The 12,025-nt window shown below is 47.1% G+C and overlaps 1 protein-coding gene across 1 annotated transcript in view; it reads right to left on the bottom strand.

Annotated features, from left to right (window-relative positions):
* Positions 1–12,025, bottom strand: part of LGR6 (leucine rich repeat containing G protein-coupled receptor 6) — a 108,810-nt gene that overhangs the window by 42,599 nt on the left and 54,186 nt on the right. The window contains exon 4 of the mRNA XM_030473641.1: positions 9,243–9,314. Within this exon, the coding sequence (XP_030329501.1) occupies positions 9,243–9,314 (72 nt within the window). The remainder of the gene's footprint in view (positions 1–9,242; positions 9,315–12,025) is intronic.

The raw sequence follows: 12,025 nt of genomic DNA, 5'->3' as shown, positions 1-12,025 counted from the left end.
TTCCATCAACTGATACCAAATACAATAGGAAAAGGCAGCAAGGGATTGCAATGCTAACCTGGAAGGTGCAAAACTGGGTTCAATTTCTGTTCTGCCCATTGTGTCCTTGTGGTCATAACGTACTGCAGATATAGTGGGAGAATGGACCTGTTGGAATTGGTCTAGAGGAGAGCCACAAAAACGATCAGAGCGCTGGAGCACCTTGCCTGGGACAGGCTGAGAGAGTTGGAGTTGTTCAGCCTGGAGAAGGCTCTTGGGAGACCTTATTGCAGTTTTTCAATACTTAAAAGGGGCTTATAAGAAAGACTTTTTAGTAGGGTCTGTGGTGATAGGGCAATGATTAATGGTTTAAACTAAAAGAGGGCTGATTCAGGCTAGATATAGGGAAAGATTTTTTTACGATGAGGGTAGTGAAACACCGGAACAGGTTGCCTGGAGAGGTGGTAGATGCCCTGTCCTTGGAAACATTCAAGGCCAGGTTGGATGGGGCTCTGAGCAACCTGATCTAGTTGAGGATGGACTACATGACCTTTAAAGGTCCCTTCCAACCCAAACCATTTCATGATTCTATGAAAGACACATTATTGAACAGGTAAAACATTGCCTTGTAGGCTTGCTGCAACACCTGGGCTCTCTGCCTCTGCTACAGAAGAGCTTGTAGCCCTCAAGCAAGACTTGCAAGAGTTCCCTAGCTCCATTTCCAGGCTAAAATCTCTTGAGAAAACCATCCCAGGCAGTGAATGAAAGTTCAAGATGCAAATATGTTCCCAGTTGGCTGTGGAACAGGAACTGGTGGAAAAGTTTGCAGGGCTCTGTTTGGACTGCAATGAGTCTTCACTCCTGACTTAATGGGACAAGTACCTCTGGGAAGCCCTCCATGAGGGATGCTCAGGAAATGAAATCAGAGCAATACCTAGACTCCACACAAAGTGCCTTTGGTAGAGACAAGAGGGCTTTGTTATCCCCAGTTGCAGACACCTCCAAAACCCCTCAGGTCAGAACTGTGCAAAGGAGGGTTGCCAAGATCTCTGTACAGCTACAGAAACTGCTGACAGTTGGACATCTGCACTCCACCGCTGCACTGACTCCCCAGCCAGCCCTGTCCCTGGGCGCCTGGCATTGCCTTCCTTGCCCGTGGTGCCAGGCACAGGGAAATGGAGAGTGTACAGAAAGTAGGCAGAGGCTAAGCAGAGTTGCTCGGAGGCCCACCAGGCAGTGTGGGTCCTGCATATTTGCTGGGGAACACAGTGTTTGCCAAGCATACAAGCTGTCTGGCAAAGAGAAGGAAGAAGCAGCTCATTGGAACAGAAGGAACATGACTCTCTGGGGAGAAGGGCTCTGAAAAGGTCACAATGCCCCAACAGATCCTCAGGCCCAAGCATGTAGTGGGACAAAAGAGCCAGTTTGCATCTTGAATGCACAGGGACCAGGCCCAGATCAGATGAATCACAAGGTCCCTGTCTAGCAGTGAGGACCTGCAGGGTGTCACAGCTGGGTTCACATCTGCCTTGCTCCATTCACTTTCCACTCATGAGCTGACATGGGATCCAAATATCCAGTCTGTGGTGCTTGACTCAGGCAATCATTGCTAGACTGGTAGTTATTTTGTTTTGATAGGCACTTGGGTGGGTCTTCCTCCTGTTGAGGTGCCAGACTGTACTGTGGCGTGTTTGGGTGCCTCCTTGTGCTGGGTGAACACCCATAGGAGCCCCTGTGACCATCCAATGTTTGTTTCTTGCTTGCCTCCTCTCTTGAGTTTACCTGAAGCTTCTCTGTGGTTCATCACGAATGCTTACATATTCAATGCATGTAACATCTGTGACCCATCTTCCTTTTGCACTGACACATCTACTGTATGTAACATCTGGAACCCATCTTCCCCGCTATGTGGCTATATCTACTGTATGTAACATCTGGAACCCATCTTCCCCGCTATGTGGCTATATCTACTGTATGTAACATCTGGGGCCCATTGTCCATCTTCTCTATTGAGTTGCCACTAGGGAAATGCAGCATGCCCTAGATAGTTGTGTGTATAGGAGGGTGAGTTAAGGTTCATGAGTCCCCATAATAAAGGTCAATGGAAAACACATTGGAACTTACTATATGACTCATAGGCAAGAGTGTGTGTGTGCGGATTGTGGCTGTGAGCTGTGATTATTATTTCTTCAGTGTCTAAAATGTTCTAGGTACTGGGAGGGCAGTCAAGATAACATGGGCCTTTTCCTGAAAGTTATTACAGCCCGAGATGGGAACTGACAGTGCAAATGAGAGGGGTATGAGGGTGGAATTAAGTTTCTGTCTTTGTCAGAGTCTCTTCCGAGGGATGTTTGCTTATTGAAAGGTGGGTACTGCAGTCATCGCAGAGTGGCCAGAGAAAGGTAGGAACAATATAGATAGAGAAGTGACTGCCAGTTTCAGACTGGTGTGAATGACCTCTTGAATGTTTCTCCAAATGGAGCTCCTGGTAGCCACACTGGATTGCTAGTAGTTGATATAGGAAAGTTTGGAGGTGACTACACTGCATGTTGGGCACAGGTATGTAGGTATAACCTCTGCCAAGCTGCTACACAAATACAGCTCAAGCCACACAAGCTGTGACCTCTTCCCTTGGGAGCACAACCAGTGAATTCTAGAGGTGCTGGGCCATGGCAAGGGTGTCACTCATCATCACCCCCTTTCAAGTGGTGCCAACCACAAGCTCTATGAATGGGAAAGTTAGAAAATGAAGTCTCAAGAGAGGAATCAGAGGCACGTTCCAGAGAAGAATTTTAAAGTCTATGAAGAGATGAAACTGCTGCTTTTTACACACTGCTACACAGGTGAGGCATGCAATAGAGTCAGAGAGATGCTCAGCTCTGCTTTGGTACCCATGCTCTGATGATGTGTGTTGCTTGGTGATCTGTTTTTGCCAGATACAAGTGGGGGATGAGGAGAGGGACATTTTTATTTTGCTCTCCAGGGGCAGGAAATACACATCTCACCCAGACTTATTCACACAGAAGTTGAAACCAATTATAGGGTCTTTCCATAGCCAGAAGAGAAAACCAGAGTCCTCCAGAAACTGATTCATACCTCCAGACAGGGCTCTGAGATAACAGGGATGATTCACCCTCTGGAGATGCTGATAATTTTCCACTGCTGACTAGCTGAGATGAGTAATATCTAGACAGCTACGGTCAGAGGAGACAAATCCACCTGGTCTGCCTGAGGGAGGCGTGGGCACAGCATAAGCTTACTTGAAGGGAAGGAAGGTTGTGTAGTGAGGCCATGGAGGATGACTCAGAAGAATTTGATTTCCTTCCTGGTGGTATCTTAGGATCTTCCACCACGAGGGAAGGATCTAGCACTCCAGTCATAGCAGAGGCATGAAGACACCAGCCTCCTGGTCCCAGCCACTCGGCTTCCCAACTACAAAAATGGCCCAGGCTGCTCTGTTGTAATGCCAAATGCCAGAGTGGCTGATCCCACTGCTGTTCTTTGAGGGCTGCAAAAGGGAGGCAGTGAAGCTGCTTGTTGGGTCCTACCAAGAACACAGTGACCAAGCCACCATTTTTGCCCCTGTCAAAGAGTGTGATGCACTTTCTGCCAAGTGGATTTGCCAGTGGGAGGAAGGATTACAGCACGTGGTGCCAGAGAGGCTCCTGCTTCCATACAGCCAGTGAGGAACACTAACAGCAGCCAAACTTCAGCAAGGACTCACTGCACCATGGCTAAATCACTGCATGAAAGTTACCTGCAGTACATCCAGATTTGTGGCACGCCTGTCTGCAGTGCTCACTTGGATGTGGCCACTCCTAGACTTCCTTCTTCGTAGAGAGTCCATTAAACACTTGAAATGCCAAAATGGAGACCAGACTTCCAAAAACAAGAATGGGGACAAAACTCCACTAACTTAGCTGTGCTCCTGTCCAGAGCTGGCTGATGAGAAGAGGTGCCTGAGGGATAAGAGGGGATTTCAGATGTGGAGCAGGAAAGTTTTAAACACCAAGTGTCCTCTAGAGTGGAAGGAACTTCTTTAGCACTTGTTCTGGGCTCTCTTTCCTGCCACAGACATGCTTTCTGCTGCAAGGTGGTCTGTTACAAGTAGAATTCAAGGTTCTGTGCTCTCAGCAATGCTAATCACCAAGCAAGTACTTGCAGCTGCTTTGTTTCAGGGTGTTTTCTGATAGGTAGTGACATTAAGAACTACCTCACTCCTCTTCCCTGACCTCTTTTTCACTGTGTTCCAGAAAGACCCTGTCGCCAACAAATCACGTTACAGGACTGAGGTGGTCGTGCCACAAGACAGCTTCTATGCCAACAGACTGTAAGTCACTGAAATGTTATGTTGACTTCATAGATTTCTGTTTGGGTTTTGTTTCTTTCTCCATGTCGTTTCTCTTCTAAACAACCAGTGGAAACAACATCTTTGTTAAACCTTACTGCATCACATGTGATTTATAGAGAAGAATATTGCTGTTAACAGCAAACTGTCAAATCTCAAACAGATCAAAGAAGTGAAACAAGGAATGAATAGACTGAGCTCTTCAGGCCATGCTGATTCCAAAGTAATATTTTTCTTCCTTCTGTCATAAGAATTTATGTGCTTGTGAGAATCTGATCAGGTGGGAAGAGCTTTCTGCCTTTGTCTACATCAAAGTCCACATGTTCTTGAATTGCTATAATTCATTCTTTGCATTTTAATCTCTGGCCATATGTATAAAAATAATTACCTGCCTTGAGGAACAGGGGATGAAGTAGTCTTTATTGCATTTCTGTAAGAGTCCAAAAGGTTCCTGCTAAAGATATCAGAGAAGTGGCAAACCAACGGGTTGGAGGAACTGGATTATTTTAGTTAGAGGCAAAATTAACCTGTATGCAGGGAATGTACATCAGGTTGATTTAGCGTTAAGAGGTTATGAGTCAAGTAAACCTGGAGTGAAATCAGAATATAATGGGAAATGATATTTGTAGAAAACATGAAAGTGCTTGCAATATTTTTAAGAACAATGTATATGACACTCCAGGTTGCATCCCATCAGCTTATGAAGACATCAAATCCTTCTGCAGGACAGATGTAAAGAGGACAGACACTGCTGTCATACTTTCCCATCTGAAATGGGAAGGTGATGTTAGCAGGACCAGTGCTGATGGGACTGGACTGTGGCTGATTTCTGCTGGGAACAACAGATTTATGGCAGAGTGGCAGGTGAGTCTTGAAAACATTTCAGACAGATGATGGATAGAGTGAACAAAGACTGTGAGGGAGGAAGGAAAACTAACATGAGAGCAAGGACAGAATCTGAGAGAATGGGACCTACTGGGTGTAGGTGCATCACAGAATCACAGACTGGTTTGGATTGGAAGGGACCTCAAAGCTCATCCAGTTCCAACCTCCTGTCACGGGCAGGGACACCTTCCACTAGAGCAGGTTGCTCCAAGCCCCTGTGTCCAACCTGGTCTTGAACACTGCCAGGGATGGGGCAGCCACAGCTTCTCTGGACAACCTGTGCCACTGTCCCACCACCCTGATAGTGAAGAATTTTTTCCTAATATCTAATCAAAACCTCCCCTCTGTCAGCTTAAAGCCATTCCCTCTTGTCCCACTACATTCCTTTGTAAAATGTCCCTCTCCAGATTTCTTTTAGGCCCCCTTTAGATATTGGAAGACTGTTACAACCTCTCCCCAGAGCCTTTTCTTCTCCAGGTGTCACCACTGCAACCATATACAGATGGAATAGCAGCTGGATTAGCCACGCTGTCTGAGGTGTGTCCTGAGGCTACCATATAGCCACCCATACTGGAAAAGCTCTGATGCTCTTCTGGCTGGCACCAGTCCCCCTTCCCCTTCCAAACTGGTGTAGACAACACCCACCCAGATGAGCCAGACACAAGCTAAGCACCTTCCCAAAGTGCGAGAAACTCCAGAAAGAGCCAGCCATTCTCATCACTTTCCATAAGTATTTGAAAAAGAAAACCCAAGAGTTTATCTTGATCTCTTAATCCATCAGATTTCTTTTCTCTTTGCTTTCTCTGCAAGCCTGGTAATTATAATTTATAACACCTGCTCACTTTGAAATACCTTGGACTCCTTCTGCCTGGCAGAGGAACAGACACAGTGCCCATCTGCTTTAGGTAAGTGCTCACAAACCACAAAGTCGTTAATTAGACTGACACACGACTCTTCCAGAATACACATGGTATGTTGTTACTGCACCTATAAACCACTGGTAACCAGATACTCTGCCAGGGGATCACAACTAGATCAGAGCATTACGTAAAGCCTTGGCACCCATAGCAGGGCTCAGAGCATTGCCATCAGGTGTGCATGTTCTCTCTAATCCTCCCCACCAGGCTTCCCAACATGCTTCCCAGATAAAGCAAGCCTGCTGGGAAGCAGCTCCCTCGCAGTTGGTAGGAAGCTCAGACTCCAGTGTTGTATTCTCTTCTTTTGAAATCTAAATTCCTTTTTGTATTCATTTAGTGATTCCTGCCAAGGTCTCCTTCCTGACAGCTCGGGCTCCAGGCAGCAATGCCTCCACATCCTGTAGCTGACAGGGAGCAAGGCAGGTCTGATTCTGGCCCCACGGGCATGGCTGCAGCTTCAGAGGACCTGAGATGAGGGGTGTTTGTAAGGACAGGTATGTGTGATGTGGATGGGGGTATTTGGGTGGATTTGACACTTGCCTCCTCAGGCTGGCTGGCATCCATGGGGCAGAGTGAATCATGAGCATCTCTGGTCGGGAAATGCTGAGCCCCTATAAGTGGATGCCTCCCTCTGGAAGAGGAGTGGCCCAGAGCACATCAAGTCACTGATGAGTGGTACTCGGTGATGCGCAGTAAGCCAACCTGGAGCAGCCAAGCTTTGGGTCAGCACATGAAGTGACAGGGAATGGGCGTCCTTTACCCACAAATGCCCTTGGCACAGAGTTAAATTGATGAGTGAAAACCTCTGCCCAGTTTGCAGTCTTCCCAGCACTTGTGTTATAGTTTGCAGGAGGAAACCCTGCTAGTGTGCTTGAAATAGTATTTGCCAAAACTCAGGACTGCATCTTAGTTAGAAAAAGTATGGGGCAATGGGAACATCCTCTTGGAGAGCATCCACAGGGGAACACCCTGTTCCACCAATCTCACCTAAATTTGCCTGAATCTGAAGTCAGTTTTTTTGGCATGCTGTCCTGTGAACAATTGGGAATTCAGTAACTTCGATTACTTAGAGAGCAATTATTGCCTGATTCTAGGTTAGTTAAATTTAGTGTCCTTCCATTGCTGGTTCCTGCACAAGAACATGTCTTTTGTGGGTGACACCATGGAAAATCCTGCACACCTTAGAGAAGGTTCCTTCCCTGAAGACAGATCCTCATATTAACCAGATCAGAAGGGAAGAGTGGGGGGAGGCCCACAGGAGAGCAGTGTAAGCCTGGTCTTTGTGACACCTAGCTATTGTTTCTCCTGCCTTGTTTCTGGTCTTCTAGAGCCAGATGTGAAAGCAGGACCCAGGCCATGTTAACAGAGAGCTGCTGCTTCCTCTCTCTGAAGGTAAAACGCGAGACAGCTGCTGCTTTTAGAGACAACTGGAGTTTATAAGTCGTTATTTTTTGCTTTCCTATTTCAGAGACTCCACCAACTCCGTTGGTTTTTGCTACATTTCAGCTCTACGTTGGTGCTGTGCAGTCAGTAAATACCAGCCTCTCCCTGTCCAACAGTGGTTAGAAGCCTTCCATTTTGTTCCACTTTTTTGGCCACCTCATTCCTTTCCTGGTAAATCCTATTGGTAGAACTATGCTCAAAACTATTGTTCTCAGCTTCTACTTAGTTGGCTGCTTCTGTCATAAACCTGAGGAAAGACTTTTGTATTGAGAAGCCTGTTTTTCCTCTCCTGTGACAGCTTGTCCACAAGAGATATGTACTTTCCCTTCAAATCCTGCCTGAATCCCAGAATGATGAATGGGGGCATCGAATGCAAATATCTGAAAGAGCAAGAAAACAACCAGTGCACAATCCCTTTCAGTCTAGTACAGCTCTCTGTTCCACTCATGCTGGCTCCCATTTTCACCCCCCTTTTCAGCTCTCCTGCCTGCTTTGGATGTGTTGCCAACTTGCAAAGCAGAGAGTTAATATTCCATGAAGTGCCACACAAGGATAGTAACTCATCAACTGTCACGATGTGCTATAAAGGCTCTTCGCCTTTCTGGATGGAAAAAAAATAGTCTCTGAGCAACATGAGTACACTGGTTCTTAGATGGTCTGACCAGTAATGCTTGGAAACCATGCTGTAGGTGACCTATAGGTGTTCCAGGCTGGCTAAATTTTTGGCAATGAATACACAAGAGTCTCATAAACTCGTGGAAAATGACTCAGATATTTGAAAAAGAAGGAAGAAAAAAAATATTTCTAATGCAGACCTATACTGGAGGCTCTTGGCCTGAAGTTAGTAACTACATTTGGAGAAGTCATGGCAGCACCAGTGAAAACCAAGCAGAGCATCTTAGCCCTCTATCTGCCTTAAGACATAGTGACTGTCCAGCCTGTGCCACTACTGTTTGCAGTGGTTCAGCCCAATTCAGAATGCTTTTACAAGCTTCGGTGGTGCTGATTATACAAGCTGGGCAATTACCAAACAGACCATCCCTAAATTCAGTGGCACTGCCAGGATCTGATTCCAAATGTTTCCTGACTCAGGAAAACTGCAGATAGTTCAGTGATGGGTGATTTTTAGCAAATACAGTAGGACAAACCTGCTGTGGATATAGTTACTTTAAAGGAAAAGCATGATTGCAGACTCAGCTTCTTTTCATGGCTGAATCACTAGAAGTGTTTTAAAGCATTTCTACCCTGGCATGGATACCCTCTATCTGGATAAATCAGCCCAGCTCGCGTGTTGGCAGGTCAGAGTGTCCTCTGTGCTCCCTGGCAGGTCCCTTCCCCATTGTGGTCCACAACAGAGAGGACAGAGCCCCTTCTGGGTGGATATTTTCCAGCGTTCCTTGAAATATGCATTGGCGCTGGTGGCCTTTTCATCACAATGCGCACATGGGGAGCTGTAATTTCAACATCCTTTACCAAGACAATGTTCCTTCCTTGAAAACTGCCCTCCTCTCCCTTCTAAGCTAAGTGACAGTAATCTTTGCTTTAATTGGAAAAGAAAAGGAAGAAGGGGCAGAACATCCTTGACAAAGGAACTAATGACTCTAGTGCTGGGAAGCCCTGGGGCCCCCAAGGGACTGTACAGTTCACAGCAGTGATTTTTAATGACTTACAGAGATTGGAGGTTTGGAAGATCTCTCAGTGCCTCTGCAGGGATGCAACTCATCTGATTGTTCTGCAGCATCCTATAATTAGAAAAAAGAAAACTTTGTTGAAAAAAAAAAAAAAAAGCCTGACACAGTATGGAGGATGTCACTGATTTTATCTGAAGCTGTTCTGGACTCCCGTTGGGAAGCTGGAGGGGTTGGAAAGCACCCCGTTGGTCACTCAGGCCTCTTAAGCAAGCTTAAGGCTGCTGGCAGGTCAGCTGTAGCCCAGGCTGGCCTGAGATCCTGCAGCACAGGGTACCGGGGTGAGCTTGGTGAGGGAAGGATGTGACCATAAGGGGGCCTTTCCACTGCACACTGTTAGTCCAGAGAACTACCAGTACTTCCAGCTGAGTTGTCCATATTAATACTTGTATGACAGATCAATCCCCCAGTGCATGCCAGTGGTGGTTACCTCTGCAGGGTCTATGGAAACTAGCCTGTGGGCAGGTTTTTTATTCAACTTGTGGGACAGCTGCAAACACAATGGGTGAAGAGCCACTCCATAGCTGTTTGCTAAGGGGCTTTGGAGCACAACTTGAAGCAGTAACCGGAGCTGTTGTGGAAAAATCCAAATCAGCCCAGAAGCTTCAGAGGAGCGGGTGACCGGAGCCGTTGGGCTGAATGGGCAGGACCCAGGAGGACTTATCAGAGAGGGAAGTGAGCATAGGGCATGGAGAAGCAGCATGGGAAGCTCATCAAGGTGGACAACTTTATACAAAGACCAAAACAACTTGTGGGGCTTCTAGTCCTGCATGTGGGTTTGTCTTTGCAGATGAGATGTGCTGGAGGGGTAAGACACTGCATCCCGCAGCCCAGTGGAGAAGTTCAACAATTCAGGTCTGTTAAAAATCAAGAAGATGTACAGCTGAATAGAGTGGGTCTTTAGGAACTGCTGTTGGGGTTTTGGTGGGACACACACCAGATCTCAGTGGCTCTATGAAGTCTGAGCTCAGTGCTTAGAGCTGGTCAGTGGAAGTATCTGGAGTCAATATTAAAGCAAAACCCACTGTCATAATACTGCTGGATCCTGCTGCCTCCTATCTATTACAAGTCCCTTCTCCAACCAGTAACACAGACTGAGAGACTTTCCAGACCACCAGCAGCATGGGCTGGTTCCAAAATGAAGCCGGTTTGGCACAGACAAATGATTTGGAAAGGATGCTAAGGCACATGAAAAACAATGAGGTGGTTGGTGACAGCCAACATGGCTTCACTAAGGGGAAATCCTGTCTGACCAATTTGGTGGCCTTCTATGATGGGGCTATGGAACTGGTGGATGGGGCAGAGCAGTCGACATCATCTACCTGGACTTGCGCAAAGCGTTTGACACTGTCCCACACAACATCCTTGTCTCTAAACTGGAGAGACATCAATTTGATGGATGGACCACTTGGATAAAGAATTGGCTGGATGGCCGCACGCGAAGAGTTGTGTCAATGGCTCAATGTCCAACCAGCGATGGGTAACAAGTGGTGTCCCTCAGGGGTCAATGTTGGGGCTGATCCTGTTCAACATCTTTGTCGGTGACATGGATGGTGGGATTGATGCTCCCTCAGCAAGTTTGCTGACAACACGAAGCTGTGTGGTTTGGCTGATGCACTGGAGGGAAGGGATGCCATCCAGATGATGGCATCACACTGGCCTCAGCCTTCTTCCATCAGCATCTGTCTTTGCTCCTCCCTCTCCATCAGCTCCTGGCTCCAATTCAAACAAAATTCCTGGACTTTGTTACCTTTCCTACTGCAGGCTGCTACTTCATAGGAGCCTGGAGACAACCTTATTCACAGCTTGATGTCTCGTGCTCACAGAGCAATGTCACTGTCTACTGAGCTCTATGACCACCTTGGTGCAGATTCTCAATTGCTGAGTGCATTTTTCTGTCTTCAAGCAGCTGTATCAATGAGTAAAGTCCTACAGGACTGTGCTGGTTGATGAGCCACTATCAAATGCAGGACCAGACCATCTGGGCAAGCTGAGGACATTGATGAGTATGGTGAGCAGGGACCACTCAGGCCAGAAAGTGCTCAAAAGAGGGCCTGGATAGTGCAGTTGCCTTTGGTTGGCACTGTTCAGGTGACCGTATTGGAGCTTGCAGACACTTGCAGACATGGACGCACAACCTGCTATCCACAGCAGCCTGACTGGAACCAGCATAAATCACAACTCTTCAGAGGTCATGTTTTATTTTCAGAAGTAGGAGGATTGTTTGTTGGCAGAGACCATGCCCAAACGACCAGAAAAGTGCTGGGATCAGGTCTCATCACACCAGGATCCTTGCACAAGACAGTCTTAGCAGACTTACAGCCCTCAGAAGTACAGGCCTGTGCATGATAAAATGTCCCCATCTTGGGAGGCTGAAGTGACTCAGCCAGCACAGTCAAAGGGCTGTTATTGCTTGAGGCAACTGTGCCTGGAGCTTGTGCATGGGGATTAAAGACATTCCAACTTCTGCATGTTTCTCTTCCCTCCCCATGGGAGCGCCTCTTGGATATGCCACACCATTCCCTTTGTTTCAAAGGTATTTCTGTTCTGCACAGGTAGACATAAGGTCTCTCTGGGGATTCCTGAAGTGTCTCAAGCCACCTGCAGACCTGCCATCCTGAGGCAACATGGCTTTTTTGGTGATGTTTTTTGATGTGTGCTCAACAAGCCAGGCTAGACAGTGCTTGCCCTGGACCACAGGAGATGCTGCGATTGCAGCTCAAGGAGGGAAGAGAAGGAGGGACCAGTGGGGGTGGCCATTGGGT

This window comes from Strigops habroptila, chromosome 18, assembly GCF_004027225.2.
Source record: "Strigops habroptila isolate Jane chromosome 18, bStrHab1.2.pri, whole genome shotgun sequence".
NCBI lineage: Eukaryota > Metazoa > Chordata > Aves > Psittaciformes > Psittacidae > Strigops > Strigops habroptila.
Note: the sequence above shows the minus strand (reverse complement) of the source record. Positions and strands in the feature narration are given on the sequence as shown.